The 12,598-nt window shown below is 43.4% G+C and overlaps 1 protein-coding gene across 2 annotated transcripts in view; it reads left to right on the top strand.

Annotated features, from left to right (window-relative positions):
* Positions 1-12,598, top strand: part of LOC115474223 (mitochondrial fission factor-like) — a 70,131-nt gene that overhangs the window by 4,661 nt on the left and 52,872 nt on the right. For both annotated transcript variants that reach the window (XM_030209598.1, XM_030209599.1), the window contains exon 2: positions 7,528-7,784. In XM_030209598.1, the coding sequence (XP_030065458.1) occupies positions 7,583-7,784 (202 nt within the window). In that variant the 5' untranslated portion in view covers positions 7,528-7,582. The remainder of the gene's footprint in view (positions 1-7,527; positions 7,785-12,598) is intronic.

Below are 12,598 nucleotides of genomic sequence, written 5' to 3'. Positions count from 1 at the left end.
TGAGATACTTTGGAATAGGCACATTTTGGCACTGGAACACTTCGGCATTAGTATACCTCGGCACTGGGACACTTCGGCACTGGCACATTTCGGCACTGGGACACTACTGCACAGGCACATTTCAGCACAGGAACACATCGGCACCAACACATTTCGGCACTAGGACAATTAGGCACAGACAAATTTCGGCACTGGGACACTTCAACATTAGTATACCTCGGTACAGGCAAATTTCGGAACAGGCACATTTCGGCACTGGGACACTTTGGCACAGCTACACTTTGGCACAGGCACACCACAGGCACATTTTGGCACATGCACATTTCAGCACAGGAACACATCGGCACCAACACATTTCGGTACTAGGACAATTAGGCACAGACAAATTTCAGCACTGGGACACTTCAGCATTAGTATACCTCGGCACAGGCACATTTCGGCACTGGGACACTTTGGCACAGGCACACCACAGGCACATTTTGGCACATGCACATTTCAGCACTGGGACACTTTGGAACAGGCAAATTTCGGCACTGGGGCACTTTGGAACAGGCACATTTTGGCATTGGGAAACTTCAGCTTAGGCATATTTTGGCACAGGCTTATTTCGGCTTTTGGACACTTTGGCACAGGCACATTTGGGCACTGATACACTTTGGGCAGGTATATTTCGGCACTGGGACACTTCATCATTTGGACACTTCGGCAGAGGCACATTTTGGCACTGGGACACTTCAGCTTAGGCATATTTTGGCACAGGCTTATTTCGGCTCTTGGACACTTTGGCACAGGCACATTTTGGTACTGATACACTTTGGGCAGGTATATTTCGGCACTGGGACACTTCGTCATTAGGACACTTCGGCACAGCCATTCTTCAGCACAGGCACATTTCAGCACAGGGCACTTCTGCACAGGTCATTTCGGCACAGGCACATTTTGGCATTTGGAAACTTCGGCACAGGCACATTTCGGCACAGGCTCACTTCGAAACAGGCAGATTTGGCACAGGCACATTTTGGCAGAGGCATACGTCGGCACAGGCTCACTTCGAAACAGGAACACTTTGGCACAGGCACATTTTGGTACTGAGAAACTGGCACAGGCACACTTTGGCACAGGCACTTAGAACACTTTGGCACAGGCACTTAGAACACTTTGGCACAGGCACATTTCAGCACTTAGAACAATTCGGCATTAGTACAATTCAGCACTGGCACATTTCGGCACTGGGACACTTCGGCACTGAGAAACTTCGGCACAGTCACATTTTGGCACTGGGACACTTTTGAATAGGCACATTTTGGCAGAGGCTCATTTCGGCTCTGGGACACTTGGGGATTAGGACACTTCGGCACAAGCACATTTTGGCACTGGGACACTTTTGAATAGGCACATTTTGGCAGAGGCTCATTTCGGCTCTGGGACACTTGGGGATTAGGACACTTCGGCACAAGCACATTTTGGCACTGGGACAATTCGGCACATGCACATTTTGGTTCTGGGACACTTCTGCACAGGCACTGGGATACTTCGTAATAGGTACATTTTGGCACAGCCACACTTCGGCACAGGCATATTTCGGCACTCAGAACACTTTGGCTTAGGACACTTCAGCACAGGCACATTTCGGAACAGGGACACTTTGGCACAGGCACACCACAGGCACATTTCGGCACTGGGACACTTTGGAACAGGCACTTCGGCACTGGGGCACATCAGCTTAGGCACATTTTGGCACAGGCTTATTTTGGCTCTTGGACACTTTGGCACAGGCACATTTTGGCACTGATACACTTTGGGCAGGCACATTTCGGCACTGGGACACTTTGGCACAGGCTTATTTCGGTATTGGTACACTTTGGGATAGGCACATTTCGGCACTAGGACACTTCGGGATTAGTACAGCTCGGCACAAGCTCACTTCGAAACAGGCACATTTTGACAAAGGCACATTTCAGCACTGGAACATTTCAGCTCTGGGACTCCTTGGCACAGGCAACGGAGTGATTTACAATAAAAGTTCTAAATAAGGAAGAGACAGCTAAGGGAAGTAGAAAAGTAAATCTCGCTGCTGGTGCTAACCTCACACTACCCACCCAAGACTGGTCAAACTCCAAAGGCCTGGGAAAAGAAATAAGCTTTGAGAACAGCTTTGAATTTAGAGAATGTCTCTGAATAGACACAGTGTGACAACCCATTCCGAAGAAAAGGGGCCAAAATGTAAAATAGAGTCTTCTGCGCAAAATTAAGGTGAGCTCTAGGATGGGGTGGTTTATTTGATACGATGCCCATGTGACTTTCTATATATCTGTCAAACCTCTAGAAGTTTAAAAACAAGGCTGATGGAGCACCGCTCATGTATGAAATTGTCAAACAAGAAGCCCCTTTGGTGGCACATTGCGAACAATATGGCCACCTTTTTGATGCGTTGCAATGTATCACATTAGAATAATTACAGCGGTCTACACGTAGGGGTGATTTTGGGCATCTGTTACGTCAGTCTGAGCAACACTGGATTTTTTTCTTTAACTCTATTGAGCCTCATGGATTGAACATAAGAGTCAAATGGTCTGTGTTTTTCTAATTGGATCTGCAAGTGGATTGGCTGTTTTGGGTCAAGAAGGAAGAGCTTTTGGGTTTAAAGCAGGTTGGCATCTTTGGCAGTTAAAGCTTGCTGGTCCTTATAATATAGTGGTCATACACAGGATAATTTCCCCTGAAGCAGCTTTAGCGAATCGGGGGTTCCCTGTTAGGTATTGGGGTCTTGCTAGCAGCTGATGTGAAGATATGCAGCTTGAAGAAGGCATGAGATAAGTAGATTGAAATATTCAGCCATTTGGAATTACAGTGACTGTAATTTGTTTTTTCTCTACTTGTGGACGTACAAGTAGATTTTTACTCTGTTTTGGGAATGAAATAAATTGCCCTGGGATTGGTAGCATGGAATCTTATTACAATTTGGTTTTCTGCCAGGTACTTGTGACCTAGATTGGCCAGTGTTGGAAACAGGATACTGGGCTAGATGGCCATTGGTCTGACCCAGTATGGCTATTCTTATGTTCTTATGTAAAGCAGCAGCAAAATGATCTTGAGCAGAACGTCTCCAGGTACTCACTTTTACATGCAGCTCATAAGTCATGCAGAGTTGAAGCCTCCAAGAATATCCCTGAGGTAGAAGAGGTGGGTGGTGAAGGAATGGGCTAGGGACAAGGAGACTTCTTTTGGATATTTATCATAGTGGCCTTGGGCAAGCTGTCTTGCCTGTAGTGTTCTGTAAAATAACCAGATTTCTTAATGCATTATTATGTATCAGCTTTAGCTCACCTGTGAGTAGATTTAATTGTTGAAAGCAGATAAGCTCTGTAATTGATCCTAGTTAATGAGCATGTCTTCAGTACCTAGAGGAATAAATCTGAAGTGGTATCTAGAAGCAGAATTGCCAACAAAAATTAAAACTCTGAGATGCCTGTAAATGCAGCATTCCTTCCTGCTGTTGACCTTCAGTAAGCTCTTTGGGAGCTGGTCAAGAGAATGGAAGCAGCTGGGTATTAGCCATGATAGGTGTGATGGTAGGTTTGGTTATTTCAAAGCTTGAAGGCAGGAGATCAGAATGTTTGATTAGGAAAAGAAACTACTTGTATGCTCAGCTACCCAGAATGGTAGGGAACCAACGAGGAAGAAGACAAAAATGGACTTGGATCCAGTGTTCTCCCCAGGACCTTTTGAATGGGCAGACTATCCAGCTGATTTTACTGACTACCCAGCTAACCTAACAGAAAATAATAGTCCACAGTACTCCCCCACCCCCACTTGGCAACTCCATGCCACCCGGCTGGTAAAAATTTCTGGGGAGAACACTGATATCCTACCTTCTGCTATATATGGTTGGCAGCTGAGATATACAGTGGGGGAAATAAGTATTTGATCCCTTGCTGATTTTGTAAGTTTGCCCACTGACAAAGACATGAGCAGCCCATAATTGAAGGGTAGGTTATTGGTAACAGTGAGAGATAGCACATCACAAATTAAATCCGGAAAGCACATTGTGGAAAGTATATGAATTTATTTGCATTCTGCAGAGGGAAATAAGTATTTAATCCCTCTGGCAAACAAGACCTAATACTTGGTGGCAAAACCCTTGTTGGCAAGCACAGCGGTCAGACGTCTTCTGTAGTTGATGATGAGGTTTGCACACATGTCAGGAGGAATTTTGGTCCACTCCTCTTTGCAGATCATCTCTAAATCATTAAGAGTTCTGGGCTGTCGCTTGGCAACTCGCAGCTTCAGCTCCCTCCATAAGTTTTCAATGGGATTAAGGTCTGGTGACTGGCTAGGCCACTCCATGACCCTAATGTGCTTCTTCCTGAGCCACTCCTTTGTTGCCTTGGCTGTATGTTTTGGGTCATTGTCGTGCTGGAAGACCCAGCCACGACCCATTTTTAAGGCCCTGGCGGAGGGAAGGAGGTTGTCACTCAGAATTGTACGGTACATGGCCCCATCCATTCTCCCATTGATGCGGTGAAGTAGTCCTGTGCCCTTAGCAGAGAAACACCCCCAAAACATAACATTTCCACCTCCATGCTTGACAGTGGGGACGGTGTTCTTTGGGTCATAGGCAGCATTTCTCTTCCTCCAAACACGGCGAGTTGAGTTCATGCCAAAGAGCTCAATTTTTGTCTCATCTGACCACAGCACCTTCTCCCAATCACTCTCGGCATCATCCAGGTGTTCACTGGCAAACTTCAGACGGGCCGTCACATGTGCCTTCCGGAGCAGGGGGACCTTGCGGGCACTGCAGGATTGCAATCCGTTATGTCGTAATGTGTTACCAATGGTTTTCGTGGTGACAGTGGTCCCAGCTGCCTTGAGATCATTGACAAGTTCCCCCCTTGTAGTTGTAGGCTGATTTCTAACCTTCCTCATGATCAAGGATACCCCACGAGGTGAGATTTTGCATGGAGCCCCAGATCTTTGTCGATTGACAGTCATTTTGTACTTCTTCCATTTTCTTACTATGGCACCAACAGTTGTCTCCTTCTCGCCCAGCGTCTTACTGATGGTTTTGTAGCCCATTCCAGCCTTGTGCAGGTGTATGATCTTGTCCCTGACATCCTTAGACAGCTCCTTGCTCTTGGCCATTTTGTAGAGGTTAGAGTCTGACTGATTCACTGAGTCTGTGGACAGGTGTCTTTCATACAGGTGACCATTGCCGACAGCTGTCTGTCATGCAGGTAACGAGTTGATTTGGAGCATCTACCTGGTCTGTAGGGGCCAGATCTCTTACTGGTTGGTGGGGGATCAAATACTTATTTCCCTCTGCAGAATGCAAATAAATTCATATACTTTCCACAATGTGATTTTCCGGATTTAATTTGTGATGTGCTATCTCTCACTGTTACCAATAACCTACCCTTCAATTATGGGCTGCTCATATCTTTGTCAGTGGGCAAACTTACAAAATCAGCAAGGGATCAAATACTTATTTCCACCACTGTATCCTTAACTGGGTAAACTAGAAAATCTGGGCAGATTGGATATGTCAATTGGTCTTTACCAAGGTGCTGTGCAAAATGATTTAGATGTTTGGCAAGGTACTGTGCTGTGTTTATTTCTTTTGTGTAGCAGTGGGTCCGCTGGCAGTCCCTTGCAAAATGATTCCTATGAACAATTTCCCAAACGACTCATTGCTTTTTGTTATTTCTGCAGATTAAGCATCAGCTGCCCCTGGGCCCCATGGTGCTCAGACTTGCTTCCAGCATGGCCTATATGAAATAACACTGCCCTGTAATTTAGAAACAGCTGAGACTTTGATAACCTTGCATATTCGCTGTCAGTATTTTCTAATGAAGTGGTGCTCCAACCAAGAGCACATTTGATTAGCCACAAATCACTGTATGTAGAACATCTAGATAATATCATTTTTGTAACAATAGCTTAGTGGTTAGAGCCCAGTTCAGATCCCATTGCTGTTCCTTGCGATCTTGGGCAAATCACATAACCCTCCATTGCCTCATGTACAAACTTTAAATTGTTAAGTACTCCATGGACAGAAAAATACCTTCTGTACCTGAATGTAACTTAGCTTGAGCTACTACTGAATAGATGTGAGCCAAGTCTTAGTTATATAATAAATAGTCTGTTTATTGCTAATTCAATATTAATTTTATTGTAACTTCCCATTGCTTTACTGGCTTGGATCTGGTGGGGATAGGGCAGACTGAAACTGTCAAGATTAGAGTAGGGTGTTAGGATGAGGCTTCTCCAGCCGGCCTCACTGGCCTGTGGCTCCTGAGCAGGACTCCGGCTGGTGTCTTCCCAGCACCCTGAACACACTAACCTTCAGGATCCTAGGTCCCTTGTTCACTCAGGGTGACCTTGTTCGTAATATGCAAATTAGATGTAGATTAGACAGTTCTCAACAACAGCATATTTATCAGGCAACTCTTTATTCCAGCCCCCTGGGCACACTTCTTCCAGCTTGAACACTTTCACAGGCCTTCCCAGTGATCCCTCTCACACAGACACCTGGGCCCAGTGCTAACAGCCCCTCTGGCCCGAACAGGATGTTCTTCCCTCACTCTGAGGGTACAGCTCTGTCCTCCAGCCCCTGGCTGCTGGTTCCTTGTTCTTAATAAATAGCTCTATCTACACACAGTCTACCAAAAGTCCACAGAGTTCAGCCAGTACCTTCAAGGGGATCTTCTTCCTCCAGCTGCCAGGTTTCCAGCTCCTCTCTCTTCTCTTTCACCACTCAGGCAGGTATAAGGTGGTTAATTAGCTTCTCCACCCCTTTAGGCTCTTCCACCTAATTCCAGGCAGGACCCAGCCCATAACCACCTACCCCTGTTTCCAGCCCAGGACTCCCCTTGGTCCTAGCAACCTCCACCTGGACATTCCCCTCTACTGGCTCCCTCTAGTGACTCATCCTGGGCATTTCCCCCCATTTCTATGGGAACAGCACCACCTAGTGGCCCACCCAGGCTAGGACAATCCCTCATTCTTCACAAGGGTTAAATAAACAAGATTTGGGGCCCTGTTTACTAAGCAGCGTTATAGGCACGTTAACATTTTTAATGCACTTTAACCATGTACATGCCTACAATATCTCAATAGGCGCCTACATGGTTATCGTGCTCGCTAAGTGTAGGCACGCTAAAAATACTAATACATCTTAGTAAACAGGGCCCTTGGTTTGTAATTTAGTAGTTCTACTGGTATTTCCATATATCATCAAAGGTGATACAGACCTTGTCATTTACAAGTACCTTTTCATTTCCTTAAACAGTAATTTATTCACAAATATATTTAAGATAATTATTTTAAAACAAATGAAAAACATCAGCGTATACACTTCTTGCTTATCGTCTCAAGATTATATCAGAAGAACTTACATTTGGCACTTATATGGTTATCTTAACCATATAATTGTCATAGTCGGGGAAGATTCTTCCATGCCACTCCCCTTACTCTTTGCCCCTTGCAGAGTGCTCTGTGTCAAACCTTTCTCTTTTTTTTTTCCATCAGGTTTTAAAAGTGATTTGCCTAACTAAGAGAGGAAGGATATTGGTTATGTTCAAAAATGACTGCCAGGGAACCTATGGACGTGGATTTGAGCCGCATGCAGTGTGACTTGGGTTTCATGGAAGCCATCAACCAGAGCATGCAGGTCCCCAGCAGGCTGAAGGTGGCAGAGGAATCCATTCAACAGGACGATGCAGAAATAAAGGATGACCCACCTCTTTCCTTTCAGATGCACATTCCGAATAGAATATCACTTGTAGGTAAGGTAGCGCCTAGTAATATGAATGTATAACATATCATCAATGGATATATAATATATGTATAGCACTAATGTAAAACCCTAATACAGACAGGGTGGATTAGGGCTTCTACATAGTAACATAGCAAATAATGGCAGATAAGATAAACTCATGGCATATGGTATGATGCAAAATAATATATGCATACTTGACCTTGATCTGTCCTTGCCATTTTCGGGGCACAGACCATAGAAGTCTGCTTGGCACTGGTAGTATTCCCCCCCTACTGGAGTTACTGTCAAAACGTACACCAGCCCATCCAGATCTGTCTAGCTATAATCGAGGCACAGACCCCCGGATTCTATATATGGCACTCAAAATTGTGTGTGCAGTTTAATTGGGTAATGAGTCAGCAACAATAATTGGACAGTAACGGTCAATTATTGGCGTTAATTGGCAACCATTTGGATTTATGTGCGCATCTTGCTAAGCACTATTCTATAAAGATGCCTGCGTAAATCTGAAACACAACTGAAAAGAGGGTGTGTCCATGGGGGGGGGGGGGGAGCATGGGCAGGTCAGGGGTGTTCACTAAAGATATGCACAGAATTAAGAATTCAGGGGATCTGTGTGAGAATTTACACCAGGTTTCAGTTGGTGTACATCCTCATGCCAAAAGTTGGGTGTGGATCCCAGCACTACATGCTATTCTATAAACGGCATCCAACTCACAGCGCATTTTATAGAATAGTACTTGGTTCTCATTTCTTTTGGCACCCAAATTTGGGCGCCAATACAGAATCTAGTCCAGACTGTACAAGCCTGTCTAGCCTTGTTCCCCAACTACTTGAGTTGCCATCAAAGCCCCACTCCACCCCATCCAGATCTGTCTAGTCATAATCACTAAGCTTACTATGAATAAGATTTGGTCTCAACATGGTTAAACACTGCCTACCTCTAAACCTTAAAGCCATAAAACAAATGTTTGACTGCTTGTATATTTTATATCTCTACCGTTCTATCCATTTCATTAAACATCTGTGACTCGTGAGGTGGTTTTTTTTTTTTTTTTAGCAACTCGTTTGTAAAAAAGTCTGTTCATCTGTTTTGGAGAACTGTGTGGATCAGAACTATCCATTATAGAGTAGATAATTAAGTTTCAAGTTTATTAATATTTTCTACCCCGCCTTATGGACATACCCTCTAGGTGGCTTACAATCTAGGTAAAGAGTAGAAATAGTGATTTACAAAGGACAAACAGTGTTGGAGAGGGGGAGGAACTACAATAATTATAGAAAATTGAGGGCCCTGTTTACTAAGGTGCGCTAGCATTTTTAGTGCACGCTAACGCTAGAGACACCCATAAGAATATATGGGTGTCTCAAGTGTTAGCATGCTAAACTAAAAACTCTAGCGCACCTATAGCGCAGCTTAGTAAACAGGGCCCTGAGGGAGGTAAGCACAATAGGTGAGCTCCAAGCTCCAATACCTTTCCCAGATGCCCCAGTACAAGCACTAGAAGAAAACAAGAAATTAATAAAAAGCATCATTAAACAGAAATGTTTTTAAGTCAGTTTTGATCTGGTTGAGGGATGTGTCTAGTCACAGGGAGGAGGGCAATGAGCTCTATAAATATGGTCCTTGCACAGAAAATGTAGAGGTTCTAATGTGTTCATGAACTATCTCTTTATAAGTAGGCACCATCAACCGGTTTTGACTGAGAGCAGGCAAGGTGCTAGAGGGAGATTAGTGAATCAAATAGTGAGAGAGGTCAAGTAGTTCTTCTGAGGTTAATGTCTTAAATACTAAAAGGAGTAGTTTATAAGTAATTTTGTGTGTAATAGGAAGCCAGTGGGTTGTTTTCAAAAAGGGTGTTATAATCAGCAGATAAGTACCTCTTAATCTACCCAGTTGTTTCTATCCACACCCTGCCTCCCCCAGCCAGCACTCTGGTGTATATCTTAAGCAATCTTTGGTTACTGTCTTTTGGGTGCCTGGAATAAGCTATCAGATGATTTATCTCAGTAAAGCAGTATTTCTGACATTACTTTTTAGGCTGCCACTGCCATATCATAATATCATGCTTTTAACTTGTTCTCCTTTGGGAAAATGTTGCCTTGCTGTAATTTCTTGAAGCTTGATGGACTCCGTCGGCAAAATAATAATCAAATAGTTGCAATAAAAAATAATTTTCAAAAACCATTGAGCACATTTTTCAGTAGGTACACAACATCTGGAATAGCATCTTAAAAAAAAAAAGAAAAAGAAAAAAACCCATCATTAAGAACCATAAATAAGTTCCAATACAAAGAAAATATTTCAGCTCACCACCCAGGCATTTTGCAATAAAGCTTTGGACTTGGTGAATGCCACTGAAATGGTTTCCTGACTTCTTGCCTTCCCCGCCCCCCCCCCCCCCGCATGGTATTTATTCTTAGATGCTATTTGGATGGTTAGGTATGTCATTGAATGGCTGAGAATACGGACTTGTCCACATTTCCTACAGGTAAGATTCTTGCACACAGAGGATAATTCCAGTCACAAGTTAACTGTGCTTGTTTTTGCTCATCAAAGTCATTCTGGCACAGTAAAATTCATTTGCTAGCTCATTTTGTTATAGAGGCACTACTGAGGACAGTGCAGTGCTTCTCATGGGCCTACCCTAGACAACAACATACGCAATCAGTTCCAGCAGACTGAAACGAATGTCCCAGACCAGTGATGTTACACTGAGTACATTTTCTCTGAGGTTATAAAGTTTGCTTCCATTAGCATTGGTTATAGTTCAGTAATAATGTGGTCATTCCCGTGGCAGTGATAATTTTCCAGAAGTAACATTAATAGTTTTGATTGCTGTTAACTGTTATGGTGCAAAGCTCATGGATGTAGCAAGTAATAAGCGGAAATAATGAAATAAAAATGAATATTGTGGCTTTCACAAGAGTTACCCGCACTGGGTGAAGAGCAGAGAGAGGTGCTGCAGAGATAAGTAAGCATTAGGCTAAGGTGGATGTAACTAACCCAGGAGTGGGCAAACTGCAGCCTGCCATTGAATTTTATGCATACTGCGAGACCATGGGAAGTATAAACATCATTAACCAGAGTTTGGTGATTTTAAATACTGTATGTCACAAATATTTTCAGAATTTCCACTCTAGCCATTTATTTTTATCCTTTGTAAACAAATGTTTTCTTATTTATATATCACAGAGGGTCTGTGGAGCTCTGTACATTTCCAATTTTGACCTTATGTAATGTTGTAGCCGGCTAGGAATAGTACTGATATTCATGTGGCCCTCTTTGTATAAAGGTTGCCCTCCTCTGAACTAACACATGAGAGCTTAAAACCTTTAGAAAATTCCAGATAAAGCGCTCTATCAAATAATAGAAGTATCCATTAAGGAAGTAATTTATAACTTGGCACCTCCGTTTAGGTGCACTGATGCCATAGAGTGAGAGCCTGTTCGATATTGGCATCTAGGCACTAAGATAATGTAATAGAAATACAAGTGTATCCCAGTATCGGGGCACCCAAAAGGAGCAGGGCTGTATGGTGAGCTGTAAGTGACAGCCTGCCCGTGTTTAGCAACTGTATACGCCTCTCCCTTTAGATTTAGGTGTTATACTGCTTGAGTACGCCCTTAAAGAATAGTGCATAGGGGGAATGTTGATACATATATGCATGTGTGCAATGTGTCCAGTGTTTCTCATCATGGTACAACAAAGCTGTGTGACTTCTCACTATATTGCTAGCGCTTTTGTTTCTCCTGGCCTGATTCCAGCCAAGAGAGCTCTGCATCTGGAGTCCTTATGCTTGGTGACTTGTGATGCAGCAAGGAGAACTTTTAGCATCCTTGGATGCAAAGGAGTTTACCTTCAAATCCCCAAGTTAGAAGGAACAAAAGAGATTTGATGTTCTCTATGCCAGGTTATCAGTTCCAGGCATTGCTTTCTATCCGCAATACTTGAAATGTCTTGTAATGAGTGGTTGTGACCACAGCACTTTGAAAAGAAGGCGTCGTAGTGTACCCATATCTGGATGACTGGCTCACTAGATCAAGATTGTCAGAAAATTGAATGGCCACGCCTTGGGTCAGGTAATACAGGACAATGTTTAGATCCATCAACTTTACCATGAACAGGTTACAACCCTCTCAGACCGGAGTATTTTAAAACCAGCTGCAACATTCGGAAGGTGTTAGCGCTTGGATACAGATTATACAAGTTCTCAAATAAAGTGACATCGCGTTTTGGTGAAGAGAGCAATAGGTGCACAGAGCTATGTGCAAGTATTAGGTTCCATGGTGGCAGTGATGAGTTTGGTTCTGCAGTTGCAAGCACACATCATTTGGATTCTGATGACATTTATTATTTCTGTTGAATGATTGATTGTTTTACAGTGCTGTTAAATGTTTATTCCTGATTATGTTTCATGTTAGTTTTATTACTAGGATTCAATTTACCATCTCCAAACTTACCTCATTGATTTGTATTCATGCTTATATTTGGTCATTTAATTATTATTTATACTATTAAAAAAAAGTGTAAGTTTTATATCGAGCTATATCTGCTTACACCACTTTGGGCAGTTAATAATGCCCAATAAACACGGAAGCTTCCTCTTTGGCATTAGTCAGCACAGGGTCACACTACAAAAGCAGGCTCCCTTGAATGATGGCCAGAGCCAGTGCAGCTTGGTGGTTGAAGTCTCATAACTTGAGATGGAAATGCCCAACTGGATTTTGGTGCCATCAGATGCCAATCTGACCAGTTAGGCAAACCCTTTTTTGAAGTCAAGTGCCACAAGGACTTTAGTCCATGTTGGAAGCCAGTAG

This window comes from Microcaecilia unicolor, chromosome 7 (assembly GCF_901765095.1).
Source record: "Microcaecilia unicolor chromosome 7, aMicUni1.1, whole genome shotgun sequence".
In the NCBI taxonomy this organism is placed as follows: Eukaryota; Metazoa; Chordata; class Amphibia; order Gymnophiona; family Siphonopidae; genus Microcaecilia; species Microcaecilia unicolor.
This window is presented reverse-complemented; position numbering and strand designations above follow the sequence as displayed.